Genomic DNA, 27,987 nt, shown 5'->3' on the forward strand with positions numbered 1-27,987 from the left:
AATCTTCTATCTACACTGACCCTTCAACTACTGGAAACATGACCCACACCTTCAGAATTTGAAATAATTGCCCTGCGTGTAATCTGCATTGTTCTCACGAAACATTTTTCATACCTTTGTAATGCATTTCCTCATATCAAGTAGGACCAAAAGTTTCAACTTCAGTCAAAACCTAAAGTTGCTTTTCTCGTTATTGTCTCATTTCCATGTTTATTTACCCCACATAAAGGCTGACTTTGCCGAGGTGGCCAGTTGCAGAACCAGTTTGAGGAAATTTGATGCTACGGCTGCAGCGACTGTCAACAGAAGGGAATCATGTTCCTTTAAGGAAGATGGTTGTGACACATCAGCAAGGGGGTGGTTCTTTTAGGCAGGTGCTGAGGTGAAGCACAGGCGACTTCACAGTACAGCTCCCCGAGACAAAGACCAAGCTTGTGTGTTCCTGTTTTAATGAGAAGCTGTACGAAGGCTTTAAACGATGGAAGAAGCCATTGTCATGGCAGAACACAACTGCTCGAAGGGTGAGTACAGCAAATCATTCAACAACGCCTAGAAACGCAATGTAAATCTCTGGTCGGATAAGCCAGGTTTTGAGGGCAAGTTTTGTGAAGTTTGAGAGCGGACTGTCGTTTGGACACTTGATTCTAAACTTGGGCAGACTAGGCATGGGGGAAACAATCTCTATTTGGAACTTCTGTTCAGTGGATTAATTTGTTAACTGTATTTAAAGTTGTGCAATCCCAAATTTATTGGGTTAACCCTCCGACCGACACATTAAGCTGCTTGAGACGATCGCTCGAGATTCCTGAACAATTTTGTCAAAACTTTTTGTTTGTCTCCTGATTGGGATCACAGTTTAAACAGGAGGTAGGATGGAGGAGTGCGACCAGCTAGGGTGGAGGAGTAAATTGGGAGGGTTTTCGCAGTCAGGAGCTGTGAAAAGGCAAAGTGCTGAACATTATTGTTAGCAACATTCTAGGATAATTAAAATTAGCTATGTCAATGGGACAAGAAGGTAAAGAGTTCACTAACTGGACGGATTGAACCCCTAGTCAGGGCTGGGGAAGGGCCAGGAGAAACTTTCCACCCTGGGAGACAGGATTTGTAAGGATTTCATCTTCTGAGCAGAAATGTGCAAGGTGACTAGGATTGGCAGGTTCAATACTGCTCCTGGTTTAAGAGGGGGTGTGCTCCTGGTTTATTGAGACATTATGCTAAACCCATACAGAACACATATGCCCATCCTGTGACCAATTCTGGACACCACACATTAGCAAGGTTGTCAAGGCCTTATAGAGGGTACAGAGGAGATTTGTTAGAATGGTATCAGGGATGAAAGACTTCCATTATGTGGAGAGACTGGAGAAATTGGGGTTGACCTCCTTTAAAGTGGAGAAAGTTAAGAATTGATTTGATAGCGATGTTCAAAATCTTGAAGGGTTTTGGTCGAGTAATTAAGTGGAAGCTGCAGGAGACCCAGGAACCAGAGGGCACCAATTTCAGATGATTGTCAAAACAACCAGGGACGGCTGGAGGAAAAAAAATTATGCTGCAAGTTGGTCTGGAATGCACTGCGTGAAAGGATGGTGGAAGCAGATTCATGAATCAATTTTAAAATGGAATTAGATAAATACTCAAAAAGAAATGTTTGCAGTGGAAAAAGAGGAATCGGACTTGATGGGTAGCTCTTTCAAAATGTCACCAGAGGCAAGATGGGTGGAATTGCCTTCTTATATGTTGTATTGTTCATGGTTTATTGAATGAAATGGTTTTAAAATACCTGGTTTAACATAGATTGCTCCAAGTTTAAAATAGACTGCTCCTGGTTTAATGGAAGCAGTGAGTAGTTAGAAAGCAGAGCATAACATTACAAAGAGACATTGATAGATGAAGTGTGGTGGTCAGCTACAAAAATAAATCATAAAGACCATGACATGTTAGTCTTTAAAACAATAGGGTTCTTCATGCAAATCTGTCAGTTTTAATTAATTAATCTTTACTTGTCCAAATGATTGTTAATTTTGTCCCAGATTATCATTTCAAAAAGCTTTCCCACAACTGAGGTTAAACTGACTGGCCTGTAGTTGCTGAGTTTAACCTTACACCCTTTTTTGAACAAGGGTGTAACATTTGCAATTCTCCAGGCCCCTGTATCTAAGGAGGATTGGAAAACCATGGGGTGTACTTCCATTATTTCCACTCTTCCTCATCATCTTCAGATGCATTCCATTCAATCCTGGTGACTTATCAACTTTAGGTACAGCCAGCTATTCTGACACCCGCTCTTTATCAATTTTTAACCCGTCCACTATCTAAATTACCTCCTCCTTCACTATGACTTTGGCAGCATCTTCTTCCCTGATTTGCTCCTGGTTTAGCAGGTCCAAGGAATGAATAATAGAAAGCAATTTGCATACCTATAATGCTTTTCATGACCTCAGGACATCCCAAAGTGCTTTACAGCTAATAGAACCATAGAACACTACAGCACAGAAAAACAGGCCATTCTAGTCTGTGCCGAAATATTATTCCACTAGTCCCATTGATTTGCACCTAGTGCACAACCCTCCAGACCTCTCCCATCCATGTATCTATCCAATTTATTCTTAAAACTTAAGAGTGAACCCGCATTTACCACATCAGATGGTAGCTCGTTCCCCACTCTCACCACTCTCTGAGTGAAGTTCCCCCTAATGTTCCCCCTAAACCTTTCCCCTTTCACCCCAAAGCCATGTCCTCTCATGTTTATCTCTCCTAATCTAAGTGGAAAGAGCCTACTCGCATTTACTCTGTATATACCCCTCATAATTTTGTAAACTTCTATCAAATCTCTCCTCATTCTTCTACGCTCCAAGGAATAAAGTCCTAACCTGTTTAATCTTTTCCTGTAACTCAACTCCTTAAGACCCGGCAACATCCTAGTAAATCTTCTCTGCACTCTCTCACTCTTACTGATATCCTTCCTATAGTTAGGCAACCAGAACTGCACACAATACTCCAAGTTGTGTCCCTTACTATCCTTTTACTCTTAATATACTTGTAGAAACCCTTTGGGTTTACCTTCACATTATCTGCCAAAGCAACCTCATGTCTTCTTTTTGCCTTCCTGATTTCCTTTTTTAGTATTTTCTTACATTTTCTATACTCTACAAGTGCCTCATTTGCTTCTTGTTGTCTATATCTGCTATATACCTCTCTCTTCTTAACCAGATCGCCAATATCCCTTGAAAACCAAGGTTTCCTATGCCTGTTAACTTTGCCTTTAATCCTGACAGGAACATGCAAACTCTGCACTCTCAAAATTTCACCTTTGAATGCCTTCCACTTACTGAACACATCCTTGCCAGAAAACAACTTAGCCCAATCCACTCTTCCTAGATCCTTTCTCATTTCCACAAAATTGGCCTTTCTCCAATTTAGAATCTCAACTCGAGGAGCATACATACCCTTATCATAATTAACTTAAAACTAATGACATTGTGGTCACTGGACCCAAAATGTTTGCCTACACATACTTCTGTCACCTGACCTGTCTGGTTCCCTAATAGGAGATCAAGTATCGCATCCTCTCTCATTGGTACCTCTATTTATTGATTTAGAAAACTTTCCTGAACACATTTGACAAACTCCAAGCCATCCAGCCCTTTTACAGTATGGGAGTCCCAGTCAATATGTGGAAAGTTAAAATCTCCTACTATCACAACTTTCTGTTTCTTACATTGGTCTGCTTTCTCTACAGATTTGCTCCTCCAATTCTCTTTGACAATTGGGCGGTCTATAATACAACCCTATTAGTGTGGTCACACCTTTCCCGTTCCTCAGCTCCACCCATATGGCCTCCGTAGACGAGCCCACCAGGCTGTCCTGCTTATGCACAGCTGTGATATTTTCCCTGACTAGTAATGCCACTCCTCCCCCTTTCATCCCTTCCCCTCTATCACGTCTGAAACAACGGAACCCTGGAACATTGAGCTGCCAGTCCTGCCCCTCCTGTAACCAAGTCTCACTAATAGCAATAATGTCGTAATCCCACGTGCCAATCCATGCTCTAAGCTCATCTGCTTTTCCGACAATACTTCTTGCATTGAAATAGATGCACCTGAGAACATTTCTATCACATACAAACCTTTGATTTCTGTCTATACATGCATTTCTCGCTTGACCTTTATCCTCCTCCACCTCACTGGTTCCCCTCCCCCTGCAAATCTAGTTTAAACGCCCCGGAGCAGCACTAGCAAACCTACCCGCAAGGATGTTAGTCCCCCTCTAGTTCAGGTGCAAACCATCCCGATGGTACAGGTCCCACCTTCCCTGGAACAGAGCCCAATTGTCCAGAAACATGACGCCCTCCCTCCTGCACCATCTCCTTAGCCACGTATTTAGCTGCATTATCCTCCTATTTCTAGCCTCACTAGCACATGGCATGGGTAGCACTCCTGAAATCGCAACCCTGGAGGTCCTGTCTTTCAACTTTGCACCTAACTCCCTAAACTCTCTTTGCAGGACCTCCTCCTCCTTCCTATCCACATCATTGGTCCCTACATGGACATCTGGCTGCTCACCCTCCCTCCTAAGAATACTGAGAACTCGATCCGAGATATCGCGGACCCTGGCACCAGGGAGGCAACGGACCATCCGGGATTCTCGATCTCTCCCACAGAACCTCCTATCTGTCCCCCTAACTATTGAATCCTCTATCACTACTTCTCTCCTCTTTTCCCTCCCTCCTTTCTGAGCTGAGGGTCCAGCCTCGGTGCCAGAGACGCGACCATTACAACTTGTTCCTGGTAGGTCGTCCCCACCAACAGTATCCAAAACGGTATACCTATTGTTGATGGGAATGGCCACAGGGATGCTCTGCTCTTTCTGTCAATTCCCCTTCCCTCTCCTGACATTCACCCAGCTGCCTGCCTCCTGACTTTTAGGGGTGACTGTCTCCCTGAAACTCCTGTCTATTACTGCCTCTGCCTCCCGTATGATCCGAAGTTCATCCAGCTCCAGCTCCAGTTCTCTAACTCAGCTTCTCAGGAGCTGCAGCTGGATGCACCTTTTGCAGGTGTAGTCATCTGGGACAATTGTGTTGTCCCTGACTTCCCACATGCTGCATTCGGAGCACTCGACTGCCCTAACTGCTGCCTCCATTACCTACTCCTAATTTAATTAAAGGAACTACCTGCCCTACCCCACTGGGAGCAAGCTTGTCCTCAGCCTCTGCTCACCTAAGCCTCTCAAGCCAAAGCCTCAAAGCTTCACTCCTTCACTGGGCCGCTCACACACTGGCCGCTCCTCTTCAGCTTCCCCTCCTTTTATTTTCAATCTCCGCGCTCTTTTTCAAATGACCTCCCCTCGCTCTCCGCACTCTTTTTCAACTGACCTCCCTTCAAGCTTCGCGCTTTTTTTCAACTGACCTCCCCTCGCTCTCCGTGCTCTTTTTCAAATGACCTCACTTCAAGCTCTGCGCTCCTTTTCAAATGACCTCCCCTTGCTCTCCGCGCTTTTACAAATGACCTCCCTTCAAGCTTTGCACTTTTTTTCAATGAAGTGCTTTTTCAAGTTTAACCACTGTTGTATGAAATGTGGCAGCCAATTTGCACACAACATTGTGATATAAGGTGAAAAGCTTGAAATGGTGAAGATCCAAAGAGACTTGGGGATCTAGATGGACAGCTCATTAAATTGTCATGAACAGCTACAGAAAATAATCAAAATGACCAATGGAATGCTGGCCTTTACACCTTGAAGGCTAGAATACAAGGGGATGGAGGTCACAAAACTGAAAAGTGGCCCAGATGTTGAGGAAAACTGCATCAGCAAGATCAAAAGAGTGAAGTGAGAAGTGGGGGGGGGGGGGGTGGCGGCGGGAGGTATTGGAAATTCTTCAAATAAGGATGAAGTGTGAAAGAAACCCTCCTGGATTCAGCTTTCTCAATCATGCACTTCTCTCCATACAGGATCATATGTGACATTGATGTGTCCTTCGACTTCCTGTGAGGCCTTGTGTCAGATTGTCCATGTGAAGGATCTAGCCAGCTCTTCCCTGAATGCATCTTTGGCAATGGATCCAGAGGGGAGATCTCCTGATTTTTATATTGGCCTGGCCTTGGCCATTTTCTCCAGCTGCCTCATCGGTATCAGTGTCATTCTAAAGAAGAAAGGGCTGCTGCGTTTGGCTCAAATAGGTGCTACCAGAGCAGGTATGGGGTTTGTAGTAGTTTTCACCCACCCCCTTTTTTACATCTCAGGACTGATGGAGGAAGCCCCTCTCACTTTCATTCATAGTATAGTTAGTTACCCCTTCAACTGGCCACAGAAAGATCGATGCGGGCTTGTTCAGTTGGTTTTTAGACTTGCTGAGACCAGAAAAGAGAGAACTTGCATTTGTACAGCATCGATCATCATGTCAGGTTGTCCCAAAGTGTTCCGGAGAAAATTATGTACACTTTATGACATGTAGTCACTGTCATAATGCACGAAATGCAGCAGTCAATTAATAATGATCAGATCATCTGTGAGTCATTTTAGTTGAGAGATAAATATTGGTCCTAAACACTAGGGAGAACTCCCCTGTTCTTCTTCAATTCAGTGGCTGAGGGATCTTTAACATCCATTTGATAAACTGAGGCAGTCTGCTCTCACTCAAAAGATGGCCCCTGCATCAGTGCAGTGCTCCCTCTGGGCTGCCCGTTAGATGGTGCAGCACTTCCTCTGCACTGCCCCTTGGGCAATGCTTGTTGCAGGTTATTGACTCGAGGTCCTCAGGAAACATGCCACTCATGGAGGGATGAGGATAGGTCTATACACAAGATGATCTCCTCCATCTTCTGGCAATATTCATTCATGCCCCTGTATTCTTGGAGGTTTCATTATGTGACCTCCTGTCCCCATACTCTCACCATTGGTCACCCGACATGTCCATCCTTGCAGTGCCCTTTCTCCCCACAGCTAAACTGAAAGTGAACAGTTTTCTCATTACTCAACTCCATGATTCTCACTGTCAGTCAGACACTGTCATTGGTTTCTCTTCTGAATTCCCCACCATCTTATATACCAGTCTTCAGCCAATTTCAATCACACCATGTGATATCAAGCATGGCTGAACACACTGGATACAGCAAAGACCATGGGCCTGGACAACATTCTGGCTGTAGTGCTCCACCTAGCCAAGCTGCTCCAGTACAGCTGCAACACTGGCACCTTCCTGACAAAGTGGAAAATTGTCCAGGTATGTCTGCTGACAAAAAGCAGGACACATCCAATCCGACCAGTTACTGCATCATCAGTTTACTCTTGATCATCAGCAAAGTGATGGAAGATGTCATGGACAGTGCTTTCAAGCATCTCTCAATCACTGATAACCTGTGCTCACCAATGCTAATTTTGGGTTCTGCCAGGACACTTGGACCTCGTGATAGCCTTGGTTCAAAAATGGACAAGAGAGCTGACTTCCAGAGGTGAGAATGACTGCCCTTAACAACACAGTATTTAACCAAGTGTGGCAGGAAGGAGCCCTAGCAAAATTGAAGCTAATAGGAATTGGAGAGTACTCTCCACTAGCACAAAGGGGTTGTTTGTAGGTGTTGCAGGCCAATCTTTTCAACCTCCCAGGGCATCACTGCAGGTGATTCAGCCTTGACCTTAGAAGTGACAATTAGCATGCAGTCCACACACGTGCCAAGCAATAATCATCTCCAACAAGAGAGAATCTAACCATGTCCCCTTGACATCCAATTACATTACCATCATCAACATCTTGGGGGTTACCATTGAACAAAAACTTAACTGGATCAGCCATACAAATACTTTGGCTATAGGAGCAGGTTAGCTGCTGGCAATTCTGTGGCACATCAGCTCATGACACACCAAAGTGTTTCTACCATCTACAAGGCACCAGACAAGAGTGTGATGGAATACTCTGTACTTGTCTGGATGAGTGAAGCTCCAACAACACTCAAGAAGTTAGACACCATCCAGGACAAAGCAGCTTGCCTCATTGGCATCACATTCTTCACCTTAAAAATTCACTTCCTCCACCACCGAAGCACCGTGGCTGTGGCATGTATCATTTACAAGGTGCATTGCAGCAACTTGTCCATGTTTCTTTAACAGTACCTCCCAAACCCCCAACCTCTATCACCTAGAAGGACAAGGCAGCAGACACATAGGAAAAGCAACACCAGCACCAAGATTCCCTCCCAAGTTGCATACCATCTTTTGGATCTATATCACCAATCTTTCAATGTTGCTAGGTCAAAGACCTGGAACTCCCTTCTTAACACTACACGGAAGTCAGCAAATCAAGAGCCGGGAATTCTGACCCCAGCATGGTGGGTCCTGCTGCGGACGATGCGGCAAGTCAGCCGACCAATTAATTGACTTTGGTGGCCCCAAAATATCTCGCCGGCAGGCAGGACCGGAAAATCCCGCCCAGGAAAGCGGCTCTGCCACCATCTTCTCGAGGGAAATCAGGAATGGACAATAAATGCTGGCCTAGGCAGTGTTGCCCAAATTTAACAAATGAATTTTAAAAAGCCCTTCTCCGTATCTAATGTTTTAATACCTTCTAAAAATATTTATAGAAAATTGACAGAAACACATTCTTGTTTAACACCCCTATGTTATTTTCTTAGGTGTGTTCTGGAGATTAATCTGTAATTCCTGGAAACTCCAGGACTGACCTGCTGGGTATCATGGAATAATACAGCACAGAATTGGCCCATTGCTGGCAAATCCCTGGCAGTTTTTTCCTGAAAAAACAAAGAACTTGTGTTCATATAGCACCTTTCGCTACATCAGAACATCCCAAAGTGCTTTACAGCCAATGAAATGTCGTCCCTATTGTAATGTTGAGAATCGCTGCAACCAATTTGTGCACAACAAGCTCCCACAATCAGCAACATGTCAATGACCAGATTAGCTGGTTTTAGTGATATTGATCTTGGGATAAATATTAGCAGAATCACAAGCTTTCTTTAATCAAGATGAGGCTCTCTCTAGACTGCATTTTTCTGAGCTACATGATCCACAGTTGTGTAAACACTGTGCCTTGGCCTTCTTGTTGTCTGTTCTAGGGGACGGTGGCCATGGTTATCTAAAGGATTGGATGTGGTGGGCTGGCCTTCTAACAAGTAAGTAACAAACTTGGAGAACAGGTGAATGCTACTGTCAGTGTTTACTGAAATAAGAGAACAATATGTCCCAGTGTATAATCAAGAATTGTTGAAATTAATATTCCACCAAATCTTAGGCATTCTTGTTTGAATATAAACATGTTCAAAATGCTTCATATTATACTTTCATGCTAAAGAGGAGATGTGATAGAATGGCACAAATCTTCTGGTCTCCAGATTGTTGGATACTATACATATGACCCAAGACATGCATCGGGACCCTGTGGAAGTTCTGATGCGCTGACCTCTGTGGGAATTGCCTGGGAAGTTTCAGCTTCCGATGGGCAATTCCCCTGCTCCCCAGGACTCCCTCCACGAATGTCTCTGACTCAGTTAGGGTCAGAGGCTTTGTACAGTTCCAATGTACTAACCTGGATAATTATCCAAGAAATGTTAGACAGAAAAAAACATAGACTAATTCCTGAGTAACTCCAGAACTGACCCCCCAATCACTCCTTCCAACTCCCTAACTACCCCAGACCAGACCTGTACCCACCACCCAACTTGGCCAACCTGCGACCTGACTATCCTACCCGACCTGACAACGTCCGACCCACCCTGCCACCTCACCCACCTACCTTACCCACCCTGCCACCTTACCCAGTGCATCAAGTTAGTTCAATTTTTTTAAAAAATGGCGATTTTGTTTGAGTTTTTTAAGCCTCACCAACCTTTGAAAAGTCTGAAAGCCACGCTCACCTTTGAGTTGGAGACTTGATTTTCTCTATTACTCGTAATCAATCCTTGTTGGCTCTCTTACAAAGTTATAAAAGGCATCCATTAACTCTAGAAATCCTCTGCAATGATATTTAACTCTTGTGGCATTGGGTGATCTTACTGTCACATTACATACAAATCAGGAGGCTGCTCACCATTCAATAAGATCATGGCTGATCTGATTGTGGCCTCAACTCCACATTCTGCATACCCTTGATAACCTTCAACTCCCTTGTTAATTAAGAATCTATCTACCTCTGCCTTAAAACTATTCAATGATCCTGCCTCCACTGCTCTCTGGGGAAGAGAGTTCCAAAGATTCACGACCCAAAGAGAGAAAGAAATTTCTTCTCATCTCTGTCTTAAATGGGAGACCCCTCATTTTTAAACTGTGTCCCCTAGTTCTAGGCTCTCCCCCACAGAGGGAAACATTCTTTCAGTATCCATCCTGTGAAGTCCACCTTATATGTTTCAATAAGATCACCTCTTATTCTTCTAAACTCCAATGAATACATGCCCAGCCTATCCAACCTTTCCTTGAAAGATAATCCCCCCCTTCCCAGGGTATTAGTTGAGTGAACCTTCTCTATACTGCTTCTAATGCATTTATATCCCTTTAATAAGGAAACCAAAACTGTACACAGTACTCCAGATGTGGTATCACCAACGCCCTGTACAACTGCAACAAAACATCCTTAGTTTTATATTCCATTCACCTTGCAATAAATGGCAACGTTTCATTTGCCTTCCTAATCACTTGCTGTACCTGCCTACTAACCTTTTGTGATTTGTGTACCAGGACACCCAGATCCCTCTGTACCTCTGAGAGTTCTGCAATCTCTCTCCATAATCTGTATGTAAATTAAAATCACCTATGATTTTCGCCGTACCTTTCTCACAAACTCCCATTACTTCTTATATAAAAGCAAAATACTGTGGATGCTGGAACACCCCCTTTATTTCTTCCTGTATACTCTGTCTTGCAATGTGGTTACTGTTAGGGGGCCTATAAACCACTCCCACAAGTGACTTCTCGCCTTTATCATTTCTCATCTCTACCCAAACTGATTCTACATCTTGAACTCTAGGACTCTATTGTACCAATGTCATTCTTAATTAACAGAACCTTTTCCTAGCTTCCTGTCCTTCCTAAATGTCATGTAACCTTGAATATTCAGGTCTCAGTCTTTGTCATTCTGCAATTATGTCTCTGTAATGGCTATTAGATCATATATATTTATTTCTATTTGCACTTCCAATTCATCTGTTTGTTACGAATACTACATACATTCAAATGCACAGCCTTTAGTTCTGTCTTTTTACTATTTCTGTAACCTCTAGCCTTATCTGCGGGTGATTTCAGGTTAGTCCCAATTCAGGTAGTGATTTGTGTGTGTCTGTGGGGCCTTGGAGAGGCTTTGAAGCCTTCCATGATTGGTGGGCAAGGCCAGCGGTCTCATGAACAAAAGGAACCAGATTAAGATTTGCATTGGAACAGGAGGGAGCCATTCAGCCCAACAGTGCCGGTTCTGCCATTCTGTGAGATCATGACTGAACAGTGACCCAGCTTCATTTCCTTCGTTACGGATAGGAGGGGGTTTAATTTAGAACAGCCCTGATTTCTGCACTTACTACCCATCCATAAATAGAAAGGTGTTTTTGATTTTTGATTTCCCCCTTTATAAGTGGTGGAGTATTTTCTCCAACCTTTCGGGTTTGGAGTGATCCAACACTCTCACTAACCTCACAGCAAACTCAAGATAAAATAAGAGGGGTTTTACACATTCAAAACACAGGAAGGGGTTTCGCAATGCCCACATCTTTTTGCATTCATATAATAGAGGGATAGGGATAGAAAGGGGTTCAGGGCAAAGACCGCGATAAAAATAAGAATTATGTATTCATGTGAGTCCAGAGTCCAGAATCTAAGTCTAATGAGTAATTCTTCCACAGAGTTTGGGTGGCTGAGGATCACTTTTCCGGTGAGTTTGATGTCCCAAGATGAAGTTGGCACGTAGAGATTGAATCAGTTCTGTAGGCCATAGTACAACACGGAGTCAGGTTAGATGGGGGCCAGTTGTCCAACCTGGCCAGAGCTTGTTTCCAAATGGCTTGCCAGTCGGATGTTAAACAGCAGACTGAATTTGGAATCTGAAGGCTATATAATTAAAGCAATTTAAACAGCTCAAGTCTCGGTCATGTTTCAGGTAGAACTATTCTGCTAATGAGGCCTCTTGTTAAAACCCATTATGTTTTGAGCAGGTAACTGTAGAACCATTAGTACAACATTGGAGATGAGTCACAAATACCTTTGCCTTTGTCCATAACTGGCTGATGCAGACGTCTCGTCTACTATCATTTGTGTTGGCTTGGCTGGAGTGTTTATACAATGCTGGCAGTGTTACATTCCAGCAGTTTGATGTGTTAGCCTTTGTCCATTTTTAAACTATTCAAATTTCCAGAGCTACCATCATATGGTCAGTGGTGGCCATTTTATCAGTCCAACCCTGCTACCAATATCCTAGGGGTTACCATTAACCAGAAACTGAACTGGACCAAGCATATAAATGCTGTGGTGACAACAGCAGTTCAGAGGCTTGAAATTGTGTGGCAAGTAACTCACCTCCTGCCTCCCCAAAGTCTATCCACCCCCTACAAGCCGCATGTCAGGAGTGTGATAGAATATCGTCCACTTGTCTGGATGAATGCGGCTCCAACAACATCCAGGACAAAGCAGCATGCTTGATTGGCACCCCATCCACTACCTTAAAAACTCACATTGGCAGTCAACCATCTACAAGATGCACAGCAGCAACTCACCAAGGCTCCTCCGACAGCACCTTCCAAACTCGTGACCTCTAGCATCTAGAAAGACAAGGGCAGCTGACCCGTGGGAACACCATTGCCTGCAAGTTCCCCTCCAAGCCACATATGATGCTGATTTGGAATTATATCGCCATTCCTTCACTGTTGCTGGGTCAAATCCTGGAACTACCTTCCTAACAGCACTATGGGTGTACTTACACCACACGGACTGCAGCTGTTCAAGAAGGCAGCTCACCACCACCTTCTCGAGGAGAATTAGTGATGGGTAACAAATGCTGGTCTAGCCAGCAATGCTCACATCCCTTGAAATAATTTTTTTTTAAAGCATCAACTGCTTTTTTATCATCGAGATTTCCATACTTCCACTTTTTGTGTGAAGAATTGTTTCATAACTTCCCTGTTGAATTGATTTATTTGAGTTTTTATAATCTCGGCAATCCTTGGGTTTTTATTTGTTATGTTTGAGTGGATCATTTGTATCAAGGGTTGAAATGCTGATGTTTATGCATTTGGCTTGCAGATCATTTAACATGAGGTAAATCTTATACATAGCTAAAAGAAAGGAGCTTAAATTCATTGAATTGATATTCTTGTGAATTGTTTTTAAGCCTAATCTAAGGCATGTCTAACCGGAACAAAAACAGAATTACCTGGAAAAACTCAGCTGGTCTGGCAGCATCGGCGGAGAAGAAAAGAGTTGACATTTCGAGTCCTTCGACCGAACTGAGAAACGGAACTGAAAGAGTCAGTTTGAATTCAAGGCAAAGTTGCATAGCACTAGTGCTGGATGCTACAATGAGAGAGTGAACTAACAAATCCTTTTAATTTCCCCCAATTTGATTACAACAATCTGTAACCAAATCTACTGAATGTCACTAGTTTTAGCTACTTACTTCTTAGTCTCCACTAGTAACCAACTTTGTGGCAGAAGGCACTTTGGATATTGCTAGTTATCCTGCTAAGATGTTGTATGTATTGCCCATAGACTCGACTATGCCACTGGTGCTTTGCCATCCTCCCGTCTTCCACCCCACATAAACATCTGCTCATCTAAAACTCTGCTGCCTGAATCCTAACTCACACCATGTCCCATTCACTGATCAACCCTGTGCTCTCTGATCCACATTGACTCCCGGTCTGGCAATGCCTCAATTTCAAAATTCTCATCTTCCTTTTCAAATCTCTCCATGTGCACGCCCCTCCCTTTCTCTAATCTCCTCCAGCCCTACAACCCTCTGAGAGCTCTGTACTCCTCTGGTTTTTTGTGTATCCCCGATTTTAATTTCACAACTGATGGTGGCTGTGCCTTCAGCTGCCTGGGTCCTGAGCTCTGGAATTCCTTCCCTAAATCTCTCCACCTCCTTACCCCTCTCACCCCCTTTAAGACATTCCTTAGAATCAACTTGTTTGACTAAGCTTTTGGTCATCTATCCTAATATCTCCTTATGTGGCTTGGTGTCAAATTTTGTTTGGTACTGCTCCTATGAAACACCTTGGAATGTTTTACTATATTACAAGGGCTATATAGATATAAGTTGTTGTTTAGAAAGTAATTAAAACTCTAAGGAATGCTGTGGCGACTAGAGCAGGTCAATGGATGGCCATTCTGTGTCAAGTAACTCCCTGATTCTGGATAAGCTCTTCACCACCTACAAGACACAAATCAGGACTGTGTTGGAATACTCTCCATTGGACCAGATGAGTGTAGCTCCAACAACACTTGAGAAGAGCAACAACATCCAGGACAAATCAGCCCGCTTGATTGGCACCCCATCCACCCCTTAATATTCACTCCCTTTACCCCTGGTGAATGGTGGCAGCAGAGGATGTACTGCAGCAACTCACCGAGGCTTCTTCGACAGCACCTGTACCACTTATAAGGACAAGGGCAGCAGGTGCATGGGAACACCAACACCAGCAAGTTCCCCTCCAAGTTTTGCACACCATTCCAAGTTGGAAATATATCACCATTCTTTCACTGATGCTACAATGAGAAAGTGAACTAACAAATCCTTTTTATTTCCCCAAATTTGATCACAACAATCAGTAATGGGTCAAAATCCAGGAACTCCATCATAAAATGTTGTAGGTGTACCTACACCATGTGGACTGCAGCGGTTCCACCTTCTCAAAGTGAAACTAAGGATGGGCAATAAATGCTGTCTTGCCTATGTTGCCTACTTCCGCAAAACAATTTTTCTAAATATGTAAAATGGTGGCACTGCATAAATTAAGATATTTTATGTCAAACAATGCACTAATTCAGAGTCTTGTCTCTTCCAGTGGGCATTGGAGAAGCAATGAACTTTGCTGCATACGCATTTGCTCCTGCAACAGTTGTCACTCCGCTTGGAGCGCTCAGCGTCCTGATCAGGTAGGCCCAACAGCCAAACTGGCGCAAATGCAATCCTGCCTTTTTAGAATTTCCATTTGCATTCCCCCCATCTTCTCCATTTTCCACCCACACCTCTCTCCTGATGACCCCTTGCTAGGTTTCAGGTCCCCAGCAGCGCATTGCCATCCGATATCTCAAAGGGCCATTTCTGTGTAACATCTTTAATTGTGGCCCAATACCAATTTGTGTTTGGTTATTCTCCTCTTGGAACATTTCACTATTGTAAAAGAAGTTGTTACAAGTTGACTGTGAATGTTGCAGGAAATACATTGTTGGGAGCCATCGCAGCCAAGACAACCAACTGATAAGGGATGGACGATAAATTCTGGCCTGGCCAGCAACATCCACGTTTTTAAAAAATATTCGTTCATGGGATACGGGTGTCGCTGGCTAGGTCAACATTTATTACCCAACCCTACTTGCCCTTGTTCAGGAGGCATTTAAGAGTCAACCACATTGCTGTGGGTCTGGAGTCACATGTAGGCCAGACCAGGTAAGGATGACAGATTTCCTTCCCTAAAGGACATTAGTGAACCAGATGAGTTTTTACAACAATTGGCAATGGTTTCATGGTCATCATCAGACTCTTAACTCCAGATTTTTATTGGATTTAAATTTCACCATCTGCTGTGGGATTCGCACCCCACAGGATTACCCTGGGTCTCTGGAACAGTGGTCCAGTGACAATACAACTATGCCACCACCTCCCTCTGTACTGAGGATGAATTGAAAGATACAGGTAGCTGTCATCTTAATCCGTAATTTTACCTCTCTTTGAAGGGGTAAATTTCCTCAATAAATGGGTGCTGTGTGCATCTCGGAGAATTAAATTAAAGGAAATTGAATTAGATGGGGAAAGCCTGTTATTGATCCTACCATCTTTCTGTTTTCTAGCACCCTAAAACAGGCTTCTGTGTAATGACATCTTCAGCAGTGCAGCGCTCCCTCATTGCTGGCCAAGGCCTGAGAGTGGGGGAGGTGTGTACTAGGTCCAATTAGTTTCTTAGGTACATTTATTTTAAAAAAAGACTCTTACAGCACATTCACTTCTTGTTATAAAAACTGAACCACGCTAGCATGATATCAGCAATGGATGAATAAAAATTGCAAACATTTGAAATACATGGAGGCTATGATTTAACATGAAGAGCTTAAAGTAAATAAAACTGGGTAAATCTTGAAAGGAGGAAAAATAACATGCATGATTGAGGGGGAAGGTTAGCTGGGGCCTGGAAACGGGCTAAGTACCAGGGCCCACAATTTCTCTTCTTGGCGCTGGTGCTTGCCCATTCATGCAGAAGTGATAAGAATGGCTGCAAATAATTCAAACTTTCCCTGAAGTACCTTTATCAATAATTTCCCTTCTGCCCCATCTCACCCCCAACATGTTACAGTCCCATCACACAACACCCCATCTCTATACTCTTCCACCACCCCCCACCTTTCCCACACAAAACTGGAGATGGCCTAGTTGTTTGTTTATTCCAGTAAGAAGTTTGGAATCCCTTACTATTGCTGAATTTTTTCCTTATTCTCCCTTTGTTCCTCTCCATCCCCATGTCTAGTGCTGTGTTGTCTTCCTATCTCCTACAAGAGAGACTGAATCTGTTGGGGAAATTGGGGTGTGTGCTCTGCATTCTGGGGTCAACCGTCATGGTGATTCATGCACCTCAAGAGGAGGAGGTGAAAACACTGGAAGAAATGGCACTGAAACTCAAAGAACCAGGTTAGTTTGGTAACAGATGCGGGGGTTGGGGGGGGGGCTTCACTTACTTATAAATTCATGCATGGGGTGTGGGTGTCGCTGTGAGGTTGGCATTTATTGGCCATCTATGATTGCCTGGTGATGGGTCATCTCCTTAAACCATTGGTAGATACAAACTGAACTTGCTGGGCTACTTCAGAAGGCAGTTAAGAGTCAACCACATATAGGTCTAGAACAGGTAAGGGCGGCAGGATTCCTTCCCTCAAGGGACATTGGTGAATTAGTTTGAATTTTAACAGTCCGACAACTTCATGGTCACTTTTACTGATACCAGCTTTTTAATTTCCAGATTTTTAAAAAACTGAGTTCAGATTCTCAAATTGCTCTGGTAGGATTTGAACTCACTTTCTTGGGATTATTAGAGCATAAGAAATAGGAGCAGGAGTAGACCACACAACTCATCAAACCTACTCCACCATTCGGTAAGATCATGGCTGATCTTTGGCTTCAACTTCAATTCCCCGCTGGCTCCTCATGTACCTTGATTCCCTAAGAGACCAAATACCTGTCTCCCAGCCTTAAACGTATTCAACTATGGCACATCCACAACCCTCTGGGGTAGAGAATTCCAAAGATTCACAACCATTTTGAGTGAAGTAATTTAGTTCAATAAGTAATCACTTCACTACCAGAGCCCTTTACTTTCCCCTTAACCTGTGGGACACCTAACCTGGTCTGCCAGCTGCTCACACTCAAGGGCCTGAAGATATTCAATTCCCCAAGGCTCCCCTCACTGAGCACAAAAATAAAGTAAAACCCTGTCAATTTTTAAAGCCACAATTTCTCCCTGGGCAGGAGATTGGTGGATGGGTGGGAGATTGGGGGATGGGTGGGAGATTGGGGGATGGGTGGGGGATTGGGGGATGGGTGGGAGATTGGGGGATGGGTGGGAGATTGGTGGATGGGTGGGAGATTGGTGGATGGGTGGGGGATTGGGGGATGGGTGGGGGATTGGGGGATGGGTGGGAGATTGGTGGATGGGTGGGAGATTGGTGGATGGGTGGGGGATTGGGGGATGGGTGGGGGATTGGGGGATGGGTGGGAGATTGGGGGATGGGTGGGAGATTGGGGGATGGGTGGGGGATTGGTGGATGGGTGGGGGATTGGGGGATTGGGGGATGGGTGGGGGATTGGGGGATGGGTGGGGGATTGGGTGATGAGAGAAGTATGGCATGTTCACACTGGGCAGGCAAGGTTAATGAATGAATGTTTTGTGCCTGCAGGGTTCCTGGTGTTTGCTTGCCTCTTACTGATCACAGTGCTCCTCCTCATCTTCTACATGGCCCCCAGACATGGACAAACCAACGTCCTGGTCTACATTGCCATCTGTTCTCTGATCGGTGCTTTCTCTGTCTCCTCTGTAAAAGGGATCGACATTTCCATCCGAGGGTGCTTCGCCAATCTCCCAGTGCATAAACACCCATTAACCTGGATTCTCATCTTCTCATTGCTGGCCTCCATCATCACCCAGATCAACTACTTGAACAAATCCCTTGACATTTTCAACACCTCAGTGGTCTACCCTATTTACTATGTGTTCTTCACCACTGTAGTTATCACCACCTCAGTCATTCTGTTCAAAGAGTGGTACAGCATGTCTGCAATCGACATTGTGGGCACAATCACTGGTTTTGGAACCATCACTCTCGGTGTCTTCATGCTTCATGTCTTTAAAGACCTGAATTTCAGCCTGAAGAACTTGCCAAAGACACTCAAGGCACAAGAGGGAGTCTGCGTCACTCCTATGCTGAAATTAGATGACAAGCACATCCTTATAGAAAACACAGACAATGCAGTGTTCACTGAGGAGAAACCCAGGGTCTTTGTTATTTATGGGTGAAAGTTTTAGGTTCATAGACAATCTTTAAAAAAAAATGAGTGCTACTATGAGAGCCAGTCTCAGGCAGATTATGAAACTATTTAGTGTTTTGGTGCAGTGCCTCGACGTGTGAATACACTGGTTTATTCCATGTGCCCAATGACCCAGAAATTTCACTGATGAAAGGTCAGGTTATTCCACAGGATTTCAATTCAGTTCCAATCCAGAAGCTATGTTACAGTTTGAGGTGACAGCTAATCATAGTCCGAGTCTGATTCACAACGATTCCCTCACATCTCTTACACTTTACAGCCCGTTGTGACCAGTGCAAAAGTATCTTGCAGTTTAAATGGTGGGATTATATCAATGATCAGCTCTACTCTGTCTCTGGTCAGGATTGGATGCTTGAATGAAGTGCCAGTATCAGACCAATCAGCCCTGCAGTATAAATAATCATTCTTGGGTAATGGGAAACTCTGTGACTTACCCAGTTTACTTGTGAAACTAGCCCATTTTTCATTTCATTTCTATCAAAAAAAATGCAGTTTTAAAGTGTAATTTTTTTTCCTGTCAGAGATGATTTGTTGACTTTCTTGTCAACGAGTCTTGGCTTTGGATCCTATTATACTATTTGCTCATGGCTGGTTTTAAGTTCATAAAAAAGTCATCTTGTGTTGTTAGCTCATCTTAATCGAAGAGGTGGTACATGTTCACCTTAATACTCCAGGCTAGGGAGGGAAGAACCGCCATTGTTCCTGCTGCTGATCACTAACCAGCATGTAAAGAATGTGAAACAAAAACAGAATTACCTGGAAAAACTCAGCAGGTCTGGCAGCATCGGCGAAGATGTCAACTTTATTCTTCACCGCCGATGCTGCCAGACCTGCTGAGTTTTTCCAGGTAATTCTGTTTTTGTTTTGGATTTCCAGCATCCACAGTTTTTTTGTTTTTGTTTTTATCTCTGTAAAGAATGTGTGTGTGTTTATGTAAATGCCACGTGAGGAAAGCATCGGATTTGGACTGACACCTACACAAAAAGCTGGAAAGCATCGACCAGGGTTGGACTTAGCCCTATACACCGTGACAGCAACAGGTAGTACTGCATTCCCTCAGTAGTGCATGGCTGTATCAGCCGAGGTGAAACCCTAGGGCTTCAACTCACAACCTCTTCACTGACAGTGTGGGAGTGCTATCCATCGAGCCAAGACTGACATATTGTTGAGCTATGTCAAGCCAACGCACACCTGCCTTTTCTCAACCCTCTAATTCGTGCCTTGATTTAGGACACTTCCATATACTCACTGCGTGTGGAATAACTCAGCAAGTGACGCACCCCTTTCGAAGTAAATTAGCTTTCCTCACCAGTGATATTTCATTCAATCTCAGTACCATCAGAGGTTGGTGTACCAAAATATTATCAGGGCTCCAAGGCTTAGATTACAAGGAAAGATTACATAATCTAGGTTTGTATTTCCTGGAATATTGAAAGTTAAGGGGATGATTTGATTGAGGATTTTTCGATTTTGAAAGGATTTGATAGAGTAGATAGGGATTCTAGGATGAGAGGACAAAATGTTAAAATTAAGCCAAGGCATTTCAGGAGGGAAATTGAGAAACACTTGTTTACACAAAGTGTGGTAGAAATGTGGAACTCCGTCCAACAAAAGTAGTGGAATTTAACTCAATTAATATATTTAAATCTGAGATTGATTAGATTTTTACTAGACAAGGGTATAAAATGATAGGGAGCCAAGGCAGGTAGATAATGTTAGGATAAAGAGCAACCATTATTTTATTGAATGCAGGAACAGGTTTGAGGGGGCTGAATGGCCTCATTCTGTTCTTATGTTCATTCCTGCAAGTAATCGTTCCAATCTTGGTCACACTTGACTGTACAATTGTCTTGGTCCATTTCAGATTACTTGAAGTTACTTTTAAATTCTTATTGCTGATTTGTCCCATGTTGAACATGGGAAGCTAGAATATCAGATGAAGAATCTGTAGGTTTTTTATGATAGTGTGAAAACTGATTTAACAGTTCCTTCAAGGCTCAAAGACTAAGGGGATTTTAAAAAAAAAATCATTCTCTGGATGTGGGCATCACTGGCAAGCCTTGCATTTATCACCCAACCTTTGTTGCCTTGAAGTTGATGGTAGATCTTTTTCTTGAACTGCTGCATTCCACGAGATGAAGGTGCTTCTGCAGTGATGTTGGGCATTTTCTATGAGTTTAACTGGGAGTCAAACTTCCATCTGCTATAATTCGGTAGGGAACAGTGGCCAGAATTTGCCTGCAAAACAGCATCTAATTTTTCTATCCTTAGCCATTCCTGGGATGCAATGCCTGTAAATATCATTCATTTACTTCAGAATCTCCCCTGATATTAGCACTGTAGTCACAAAGTCTCGGTGGGTCATTGGGCTAGCTGGTAATATTCAGACCAGGAAGTCCCCAAGTTCTATCCCTGGGCTGGCCTGAGTTAGCAAATCTCAGTCAGCCTATTGGACTGGGAAGTAAAAGTCAGCCAGGGTTTCTGGTCTTGATCACCATCCATAAAGAAAGGGGACTTGCACCCATAGAGTAAAGAACATTGGTAAATGCAGGAAACGATTTAAAGGAATAAGGACTTAGCAGCAAAGATAAGCAAAAGACTGCAAATGACAGAAATCTGAAAAGAAAACAGAAGATGCTGGAAGATCTCAGTAAGTCAGGCAGCATCTGTTCATGGAGGCAAAAAGTAATTGATCTGAAATGTTAACGTTTCTCTACCCATAGATGCTGCCTGACCTACTGTGCATTTCCCATTTTTTTCTTCTATTGATTTTCAAGCGTAGTTCTGGTTTTGAATGTGAACTCCATTCTGTCTGGCACCAACTTTGATCTCTGTTCCAAAGGTCCCTCAATTCCGTTCCAGATTCTGCAATGTGGATCAATATTTGCATATACACCGGGGAAAATATTTTGATCACTTTCAATCCTTAGTAAATGAATACACCCTGAAAGGACAGCATATTGGAACAAGGTGAAAACAGTCCAGTTGTATTTTTCTATTTTATATATATTTTTGTAACATCGTTTTACTTATTGTTTTTGTAAAGGTGAATTATATGTCTCTGTTAATGCATTATGATTCCTTCAGTGCGGAGTGTATTTAACAGCTGACTCAAAGTCAAACAGAAGCAAGCCATAAATGGAGCAGCCACAACAAATGTTTGACACTATATTGTTAAAAATTTCTAGAGAATAATAAAAATCAACTATAATGTTTAAATTTTCACATGAATTTACCTTCTGGAGTTGATCAGTAAGTCATTCCTGCTGAACATTTGTTTCCTGGCCCCCTGCAGAACTAGTTGACCTTCACAGGTGGTCTCAGTGCTTCAGGATTACAGAGGGGTGAAAATCAGCCAAGTTTCCTATTCCTGACCACTGTCTGCTGACATTTGTTAGAAAAAGGAAATGCAGGGAGAGGTCAACATTGGGATCGCCTACAGATCCTTCTGTGGGTGAATATCTTGTTCACATTCTAAGGGGATGGGGTTTTACTAGCTTACCAGGTTGAAGGATCTGATGAGGGGGTAGGGTTGAGTGAGACGAGTAAAGAGATGGAGGGAGGTTGTGGAGATGGTAGGAAGTGGGTTTCAGGGGAAGGGGGAAGCAGGGCTGAGGGAGACATGGTGAGGAAGGGAAGGAATTGGGGAGGGGAGCAGAGGAGGAGATGCAACTGAGGGAGACCGAATAACTTGTTTGGGCCTTAATGGCTTTTTCCTAAGGCTACTTATGATTTGGTCATTACAAAACATGGAAGTTGTACCTGTTTTGTCCTCCATGATGTGTACTGCAACTGAATACACCAATTCCCCCTGGTCTGCACGACACACAGGGAACTGGAACACACTGCACACAACAAACAACTCAGCACACAGTAAATCTCCATGGATTGGAAATGTTTCCATTGTTCAAAAAAAGTCACTCAAATAAACTTATAAAATCAATCTATCTGCGACATAAACAAGGTCTACTGTGGGATCCACTGCAGCACATTCCGGAAGCAATGATTTTACTAACTGCCTGACCTCACCCACCCAGTTTTTTTTTTACATTCTATAGGAGTCAATTACATGGCTCACCCCTAACTGGTGCCACAGTTTCTCTCCCCTCCCTCAGCCTAGAAACTATGGGTGCAGAGGGCCAAATTCATTTTTGGTGGAGGCAAAAACAGGGGAGTTGGTTGCCTTGTATGGCATGCCTGCCTGTGACCCAGTACCTCATCTGTTATGGATCCCGTAGTTGCACACCCACCCTGCCTATTACACACTTGCCCAATGCACACGCACATTTCCTGTTAAGTGCTGACATCGTGGCACCACTATGTACAGTATTGGCCTCCTTATTTAAAGAAGGATGTAAATGCATTGGAAGCAGTTCAGAAGAGGTTTACTTGACTAATGCCTGGAATGAGGGGAAAAGTTGGACAAGCTCGGCTTGTATCAGCTAGTGTTTAGGTGAGTGAGTGGTAACTTGATTGAAACCCACATGTCCTGAGGGGTCTTGACAGGGTAGATGTGGAAAGGATGGATCCTCTTGTGGGAGAATCCAGAACTAGGGGTCATTGTTTAAAAATAAGGAGTCACCCATTTAAGACAGATGAGGAGAATGTTTTTTTCCCTCAGAGGGTAGTGGGTCTTTGGAAATCTTCCTTAAAAGGTGGTGGAATCAGAGTCTTTGAATATTTTGAAGGCAGGGATAGATTCTTGATAACCTTTCACCCCCTTGCTTATTGGGGGTAGGTGGGAATGTGGAGTTGTGGTTACAATCTGATCAGCCATGAACTTATTGAATGGCAGAGAAGGTTCGAGGGCCCAAGTGGCCTACTCCTGCTCCTAATTCATATGTTCGTATGTATGAGAGTCTGTACCTTGACAGGAGCAAGCAATTCCAATTGCACTTGGAGCCCAAGTGTGACCAGAGCTTCCTGCAGCTGCTGACTCCTTGGCAACGTGGCTTCATTTCCTGCCGTGAATCTCAGCTATCTTCACCATCACAACACCTTCCCAGGTTGGAAGTTTTCTTGATTTGGACTTCACATGATGGCTCTTACCACTCCACTGAGTAGTGGACAATGCTAAAACTACACCCCCTAGTTCTAGATTCCCTCATGGGGAGAAACATTCAGCATCTATCCTGTCAAGCCCCCTCAGAAACGGTTTTGTTTCAAAAAGATCAACTCTCGTTCTTCTAAACTTCAGAGTGAGGACAAGTCCTGAATGGGAATGTAAAAACCTAGTAACGGGGTAGGCCATTCAGCCCTTTGACCCTGTTCCACCATTCAATAAGATCATTGCTGATCTGATCTTAGACTCAACTCCACTTTCCAGCCTGTTCTCCATAACTCTTGACTTCTTTACAGTTAAAAGAATGTCTATTTCAGCCTTGAATATATTCAATGACTTAGCCTCCATAGCTCTCTGAGGTACAGAATTCCAAAGATTCACAACTCTCAGAGAAGAAATTCCTTCTAATTTCTGTCTTAAATGGGAAACCAATTATTCTGAAACTGTGCCCATTCATTTTAGATTCCTGCATGAGTGGAAACATATCAGCATTTCCTCTGTTAAGCCCCTCAGAATCTTGTATGTTTCATAAGATCACCTCCAAACAGCATAAACAGCAAGCAATAGAGCTAAGTGTTTCCACAACCAACAATCTAAGCTCTGCCATCCTGCCACATCCAGTTGTGGATGGATTTGGACAATTAAACAACTCAGCAGAGGAGGAAGCTCCACAAATATCCCCAACCTCAATGATGGAGGAGCCCAGCAAATCAGTGCAAGAGACAAGGCTGGAGCATTTGCAACAATCTTCAGCCAGAAGTGCGGAGTGGATGATGCATCATGACCTCCTCTGCAGGTCCCCAGTATCATGGATGCCAGTCTTCAGCCAATTTGATTAACTCCATGTGATATCAAAGAACAGCTGAAGGCACTGGATACTGCAAAAGCTGTGAGCCCTGACAATATTCCAGCAATAGTACTGAAGGCTTGTACTCCAGAACTTGCCAAGCCCCTAGCCAAGCTGTTCCTGTACAGCTACATCATGGACATCTAACCAGCAATGTGGAAAATTGCTTAGGTATGTCCTGTACACAAAACAGGACAAATTCCATCTGCCCAGTAATAGCCCTGTCAGCCTACTCTCGATTATTAGTAAAATGATGGAAAGAGTCATCAACAGTGCTATCAAGTGACATTTGCTTAGCAATAACTGATGCTCAGTTTGGGGTCCACCAGAGTCACTCAGCTCCTGACCTCATTACAGCCTTGGTTCAAACATGGACAAAAGAGCTGAACTCCAGAGGTGAAGTGAGAGTGATATCCTTGACATCAAGCCCTAGCAAAACTGGAGTCAATGGGAATCAGGAAGAAAACTCTCTGCTGGTTGGAGTCATGCCTAGCACAAAGGAAGATGGTTGTGGTTATTTGGAGGTGAGTCATTTCAGTTCCAGGACATCTATGCGGGAGTTCCTCAGGATAGTGTTCTAGGCCCAACCATCTTCAGCTGCTTCATCAATGACCTTCCTTCCGCCATAAAGTCAGAAGTGGGGATGTTGGGTGCTGATTGCACAATGTTCAATACCATTCACAACTCCTCAGATAGTGAAGTAGTCCATGTCCAAATGCAGCAAGTCCTGGACAATATCCAGGTTTGGGCTGACAAGTGGCAAGTAACATTCGCGCCACACGTGTCAGGCAATGACCATCTCCAAGAGAAGAGAAACTAACCATCGCCCCTTGACATTCAGAGGCATTACTATCACTGAACTCCCACTATCTACATCCTGAGAGCTTCCATTGACCAGAAACTGAACTGGACTAGCCATATAAATGCTGTGGCTACAAAAGCAGGTCAGAGGCTACTCACCTCCTGACTCCCCAAAGCCACCTACAAGGCACAAGTCAGGAGTGTGATGGAATGCTCTCCACTTGCCTGGATGAGTGCAGCTCCAACAATACTCAAGAAGTTCCACACAATCCAGGACAAGGCAGCGCGCTTGATTGGCACCCCATCCAAAAACATTCCCTCCCTTCACCACCAACGCACAATGGTAGCAGTGTGTATCATCTACAAGATGCACTGCAGAACCTCACCAAAGCTCCTTAGGCAGAACCATCCAAACCCATGACCACTACCAGCTAGCAGGACAAGGGCAGCAGACACATGGGAACACCACCACCTGGAAGTTCCCCTCCAAGCCACTCACCATCCTGACTTGGAAATATATCACCATTCTTTCACTGTCTCTGGGTCAAAATCATGGAACCCTCTCCCTAACAGCACTGTGGGTGTACCCTACACCACATGGACTGCAGCGGTTCAAGAAGGTAGCTCACCACCAACTTCTCAAGGGCAATTAAGTATGGATAATAAATGCTGGCCTAGCCAGCAATGCCCACCCTATGACTGAGTAAAAAAACAAGGTGTGGGCTGAGGTGGGGTTACTGCAGGGGTAGGATGGGGTGGGGTGAGGTATGGGGGCAACTGGTAGAATGGGCAGGGGTTACTGGGGTGAGGGGTGAGAAGAAGAGGGTCCTGGGGCAAGAGGTGAGGAGGGGTTACTGGGGCAGGGGTTAGGGAGGAGAGGATCCTGGGGGCAAGGGGTGGTGAGGGGTTACTGGGGCGGACATGGGTGAGGAGGGGTTACTGGGGCAGGGGTGAGGAGGAGAGGATCCTGGGGGCAAGGGTTATTGGGGCAAGGGGTGGGGAGGAGAGAGCCTTTGAAGGAGGGGGCTTGGAGGAGAGGATCCTGGGGGAAGAGGCTGAGGAGGAGGGTATCCTAGGGGAAGGGGTGTGGAGGCGGAGGAGAAGGATTAAGGGATCCTGGGAGCAGAGTGTGAGCAGGAATGGATCACAGGGGTAAGGGGGAAGGGGATCCTGGGGGTAAGAGGTGAGGGCAAAGGAGTTACTGGGAAGACCATGATGGGGAGGGGACTATGGAGACTGGGATACTGGGAGAAGGGATTTTGGAGTAGGGGAACCTGGGGTGTGGGGGATGGGAAGTGGTTACTGGGGCAGAGGTTGAGCAGAGATTACTGTGGTGAGGGCGTTACTGCTGGAGGGGAAGGGTGGTAGGTGAGAGGGTTGCTGGGGAGAGTGAGGAGTTGAGGAAGGGGTTAATGGAGAGAATGAAGGGTTGGGGAAGGGGTTACTGGGGAGAGTGAGGTGTTGCTGAGGGGGTTATTGGGGAGAGTGAGGGATTGGGCGAAGGGGTTACTGGAGGAGAGTGAAGGGTTGGGGAGGGATTACTGAGGGCAGGGTGCAATCATGAGCCAGGGGATGGGGGTTACTAGGCAAACAGTAAGGGGCAGGGGACTGTATGGAGATTGGTGGGGAGGGGGTTACTGGGTCCAGGGGATAAGAGATAAGGGGTAACTTGGAGTTGGGGGTTTGAGGGAAAGGGGTGATGGGGGGGGGAAACGAAAGAGGGCAGCATGGGAGAGGACAGCAGGTGAGTGGGTGTGGAGGAGGGGCAGGGTGAAAGGGTTAATGGGGGAGAGTGAGGGGTTGGGAAAGGGTTTCTGGGGGAGAGTGAGGGGTTGGGGAGAGGGTCACCGGGGGAAAGTGAGGGTTTGGGGAGGGGGTCACTGGGGGAGAGTGGGGGTTTGGGGAGGGGGTCACTGGGGGAGAGTGAGAGTTTGGGGAGGGGGTCACTGGGGGAGAGGGCCATGGGGGGAAGAGTGAGGGGTGGGGGAGAGTGAGGGGTTGGGGAGAGGGTCGGTGGGGGAGAGTGAGGGTTTGGGGAGGGTGTCACTGGGGGAGAGTGAGGGGTTGGGGAGAGTAAGGGTTTGGGGAGGGGGTCACAGGGGGAGAGTGAGGGGTTGGGGAGAGGGTCACCGGGGAGAGAGTGAGGGTTTGGGGACGTCACTGGGGGAGGGGTTGGGGAGAGTGAGGGTTTGGGGAGGGAGTCACTGGGGGAGAGTGAGGGCTTGGGGAGGAGGTCACTGGGGGAGGGGTTGGGGAGAGTGAGGGTTTGGGGAGGGGGTCACTGGGGGAGGGGTTGAGGAGAGTAAGGGTTTGGGGATGGGGTCACTGGGGGAGAGTGAGGGCTTGGGGAGGGGGTCACTGGGGGAGGGGTTGGGGACAGTGAGCGGTGGACAGAGGGGGTTACTGGGAACAGCGGGAGGAAGTCACCAGGTAAAAGGGGAGGGGGCGGGGCAGCAATGGTTACGTAAGGAGCGGGAGGCGGTTGGCGCTGCTGAGGGCTTTGATTGGTGCGGCGCGTCACGTGACCGCAAATTC

The 27,987-nt window shown here is 45.0% G+C and overlaps 1 protein-coding gene across 2 annotated transcripts; it reads left to right on the plus strand.

The window, feature by feature from the left end:
* Window positions 1-183: 183 nt before the first annotated feature.
* Window positions 184-21,977, plus strand: LOC121280685 (magnesium transporter NIPA2-like). 2 transcript variants are annotated; one of them, XR_005943686.1, is made up of 7 exons: window positions 184-521; window positions 5,952-6,194; window positions 9,069-9,125; window positions 14,994-15,084; window positions 16,671-16,831; window positions 18,094-19,477; window positions 19,590-21,977. XR_005943686.1 is itself a non-coding variant. In XM_041192776.1 (6 exons), exons 1-6 carry the CDS (start codon window positions 479-481, stop codon window positions 18,708-18,710), a joined length of 1,212 nt encoding a protein of 403 aa, XP_041048710.1. In that variant the 5' UTR covers window positions 184-478; the 3' UTR covers window positions 18,711-19,497. The 2 variants fall into 2 exon arrangements, 1 of the variants encoding a protein (XP_041048710.1); XM_041192776.1 differs by lacking the exon at window positions 19,590-21,977 and having other exon boundaries at window positions 18,094-19,497.
* Window positions 21,978-27,987: the final 6,010 nt, after the last annotated feature.

This window comes from Carcharodon carcharias, chromosome 8, assembly GCF_017639515.1.
Source record: "Carcharodon carcharias isolate sCarCar2 chromosome 8, sCarCar2.pri, whole genome shotgun sequence".
Taxonomy (NCBI): Eukaryota; Metazoa; Chordata; class Chondrichthyes; order Lamniformes; family Lamnidae; genus Carcharodon; species Carcharodon carcharias.

What these genes read in the sequence shown, in the direction of transcription:
- LOC121280685 (XM_041192776.1), top strand. Translation starts at nt 479, where the DNA reads ATGGAAGAAGCCATTGTCATGGCAGAACACAACTGCTCGAAGG. An exon ending in AGAACACAACTGCTCGAAGG is followed by an intron (nt 522 to 5,951) that starts GTGAGTACAGCA and finishes CTCTCCATACAG; the next exon opens with GATCATATGTGACATTGATG. An exon ending in GCGCTCAGCGTCCTGATCAG is followed by an intron (nt 15,085 to 16,670) that starts GTAGGCCCAACA and finishes CCCCATGTCTAG; the next exon opens with TGCTGTGTTGTCTTCCTATC.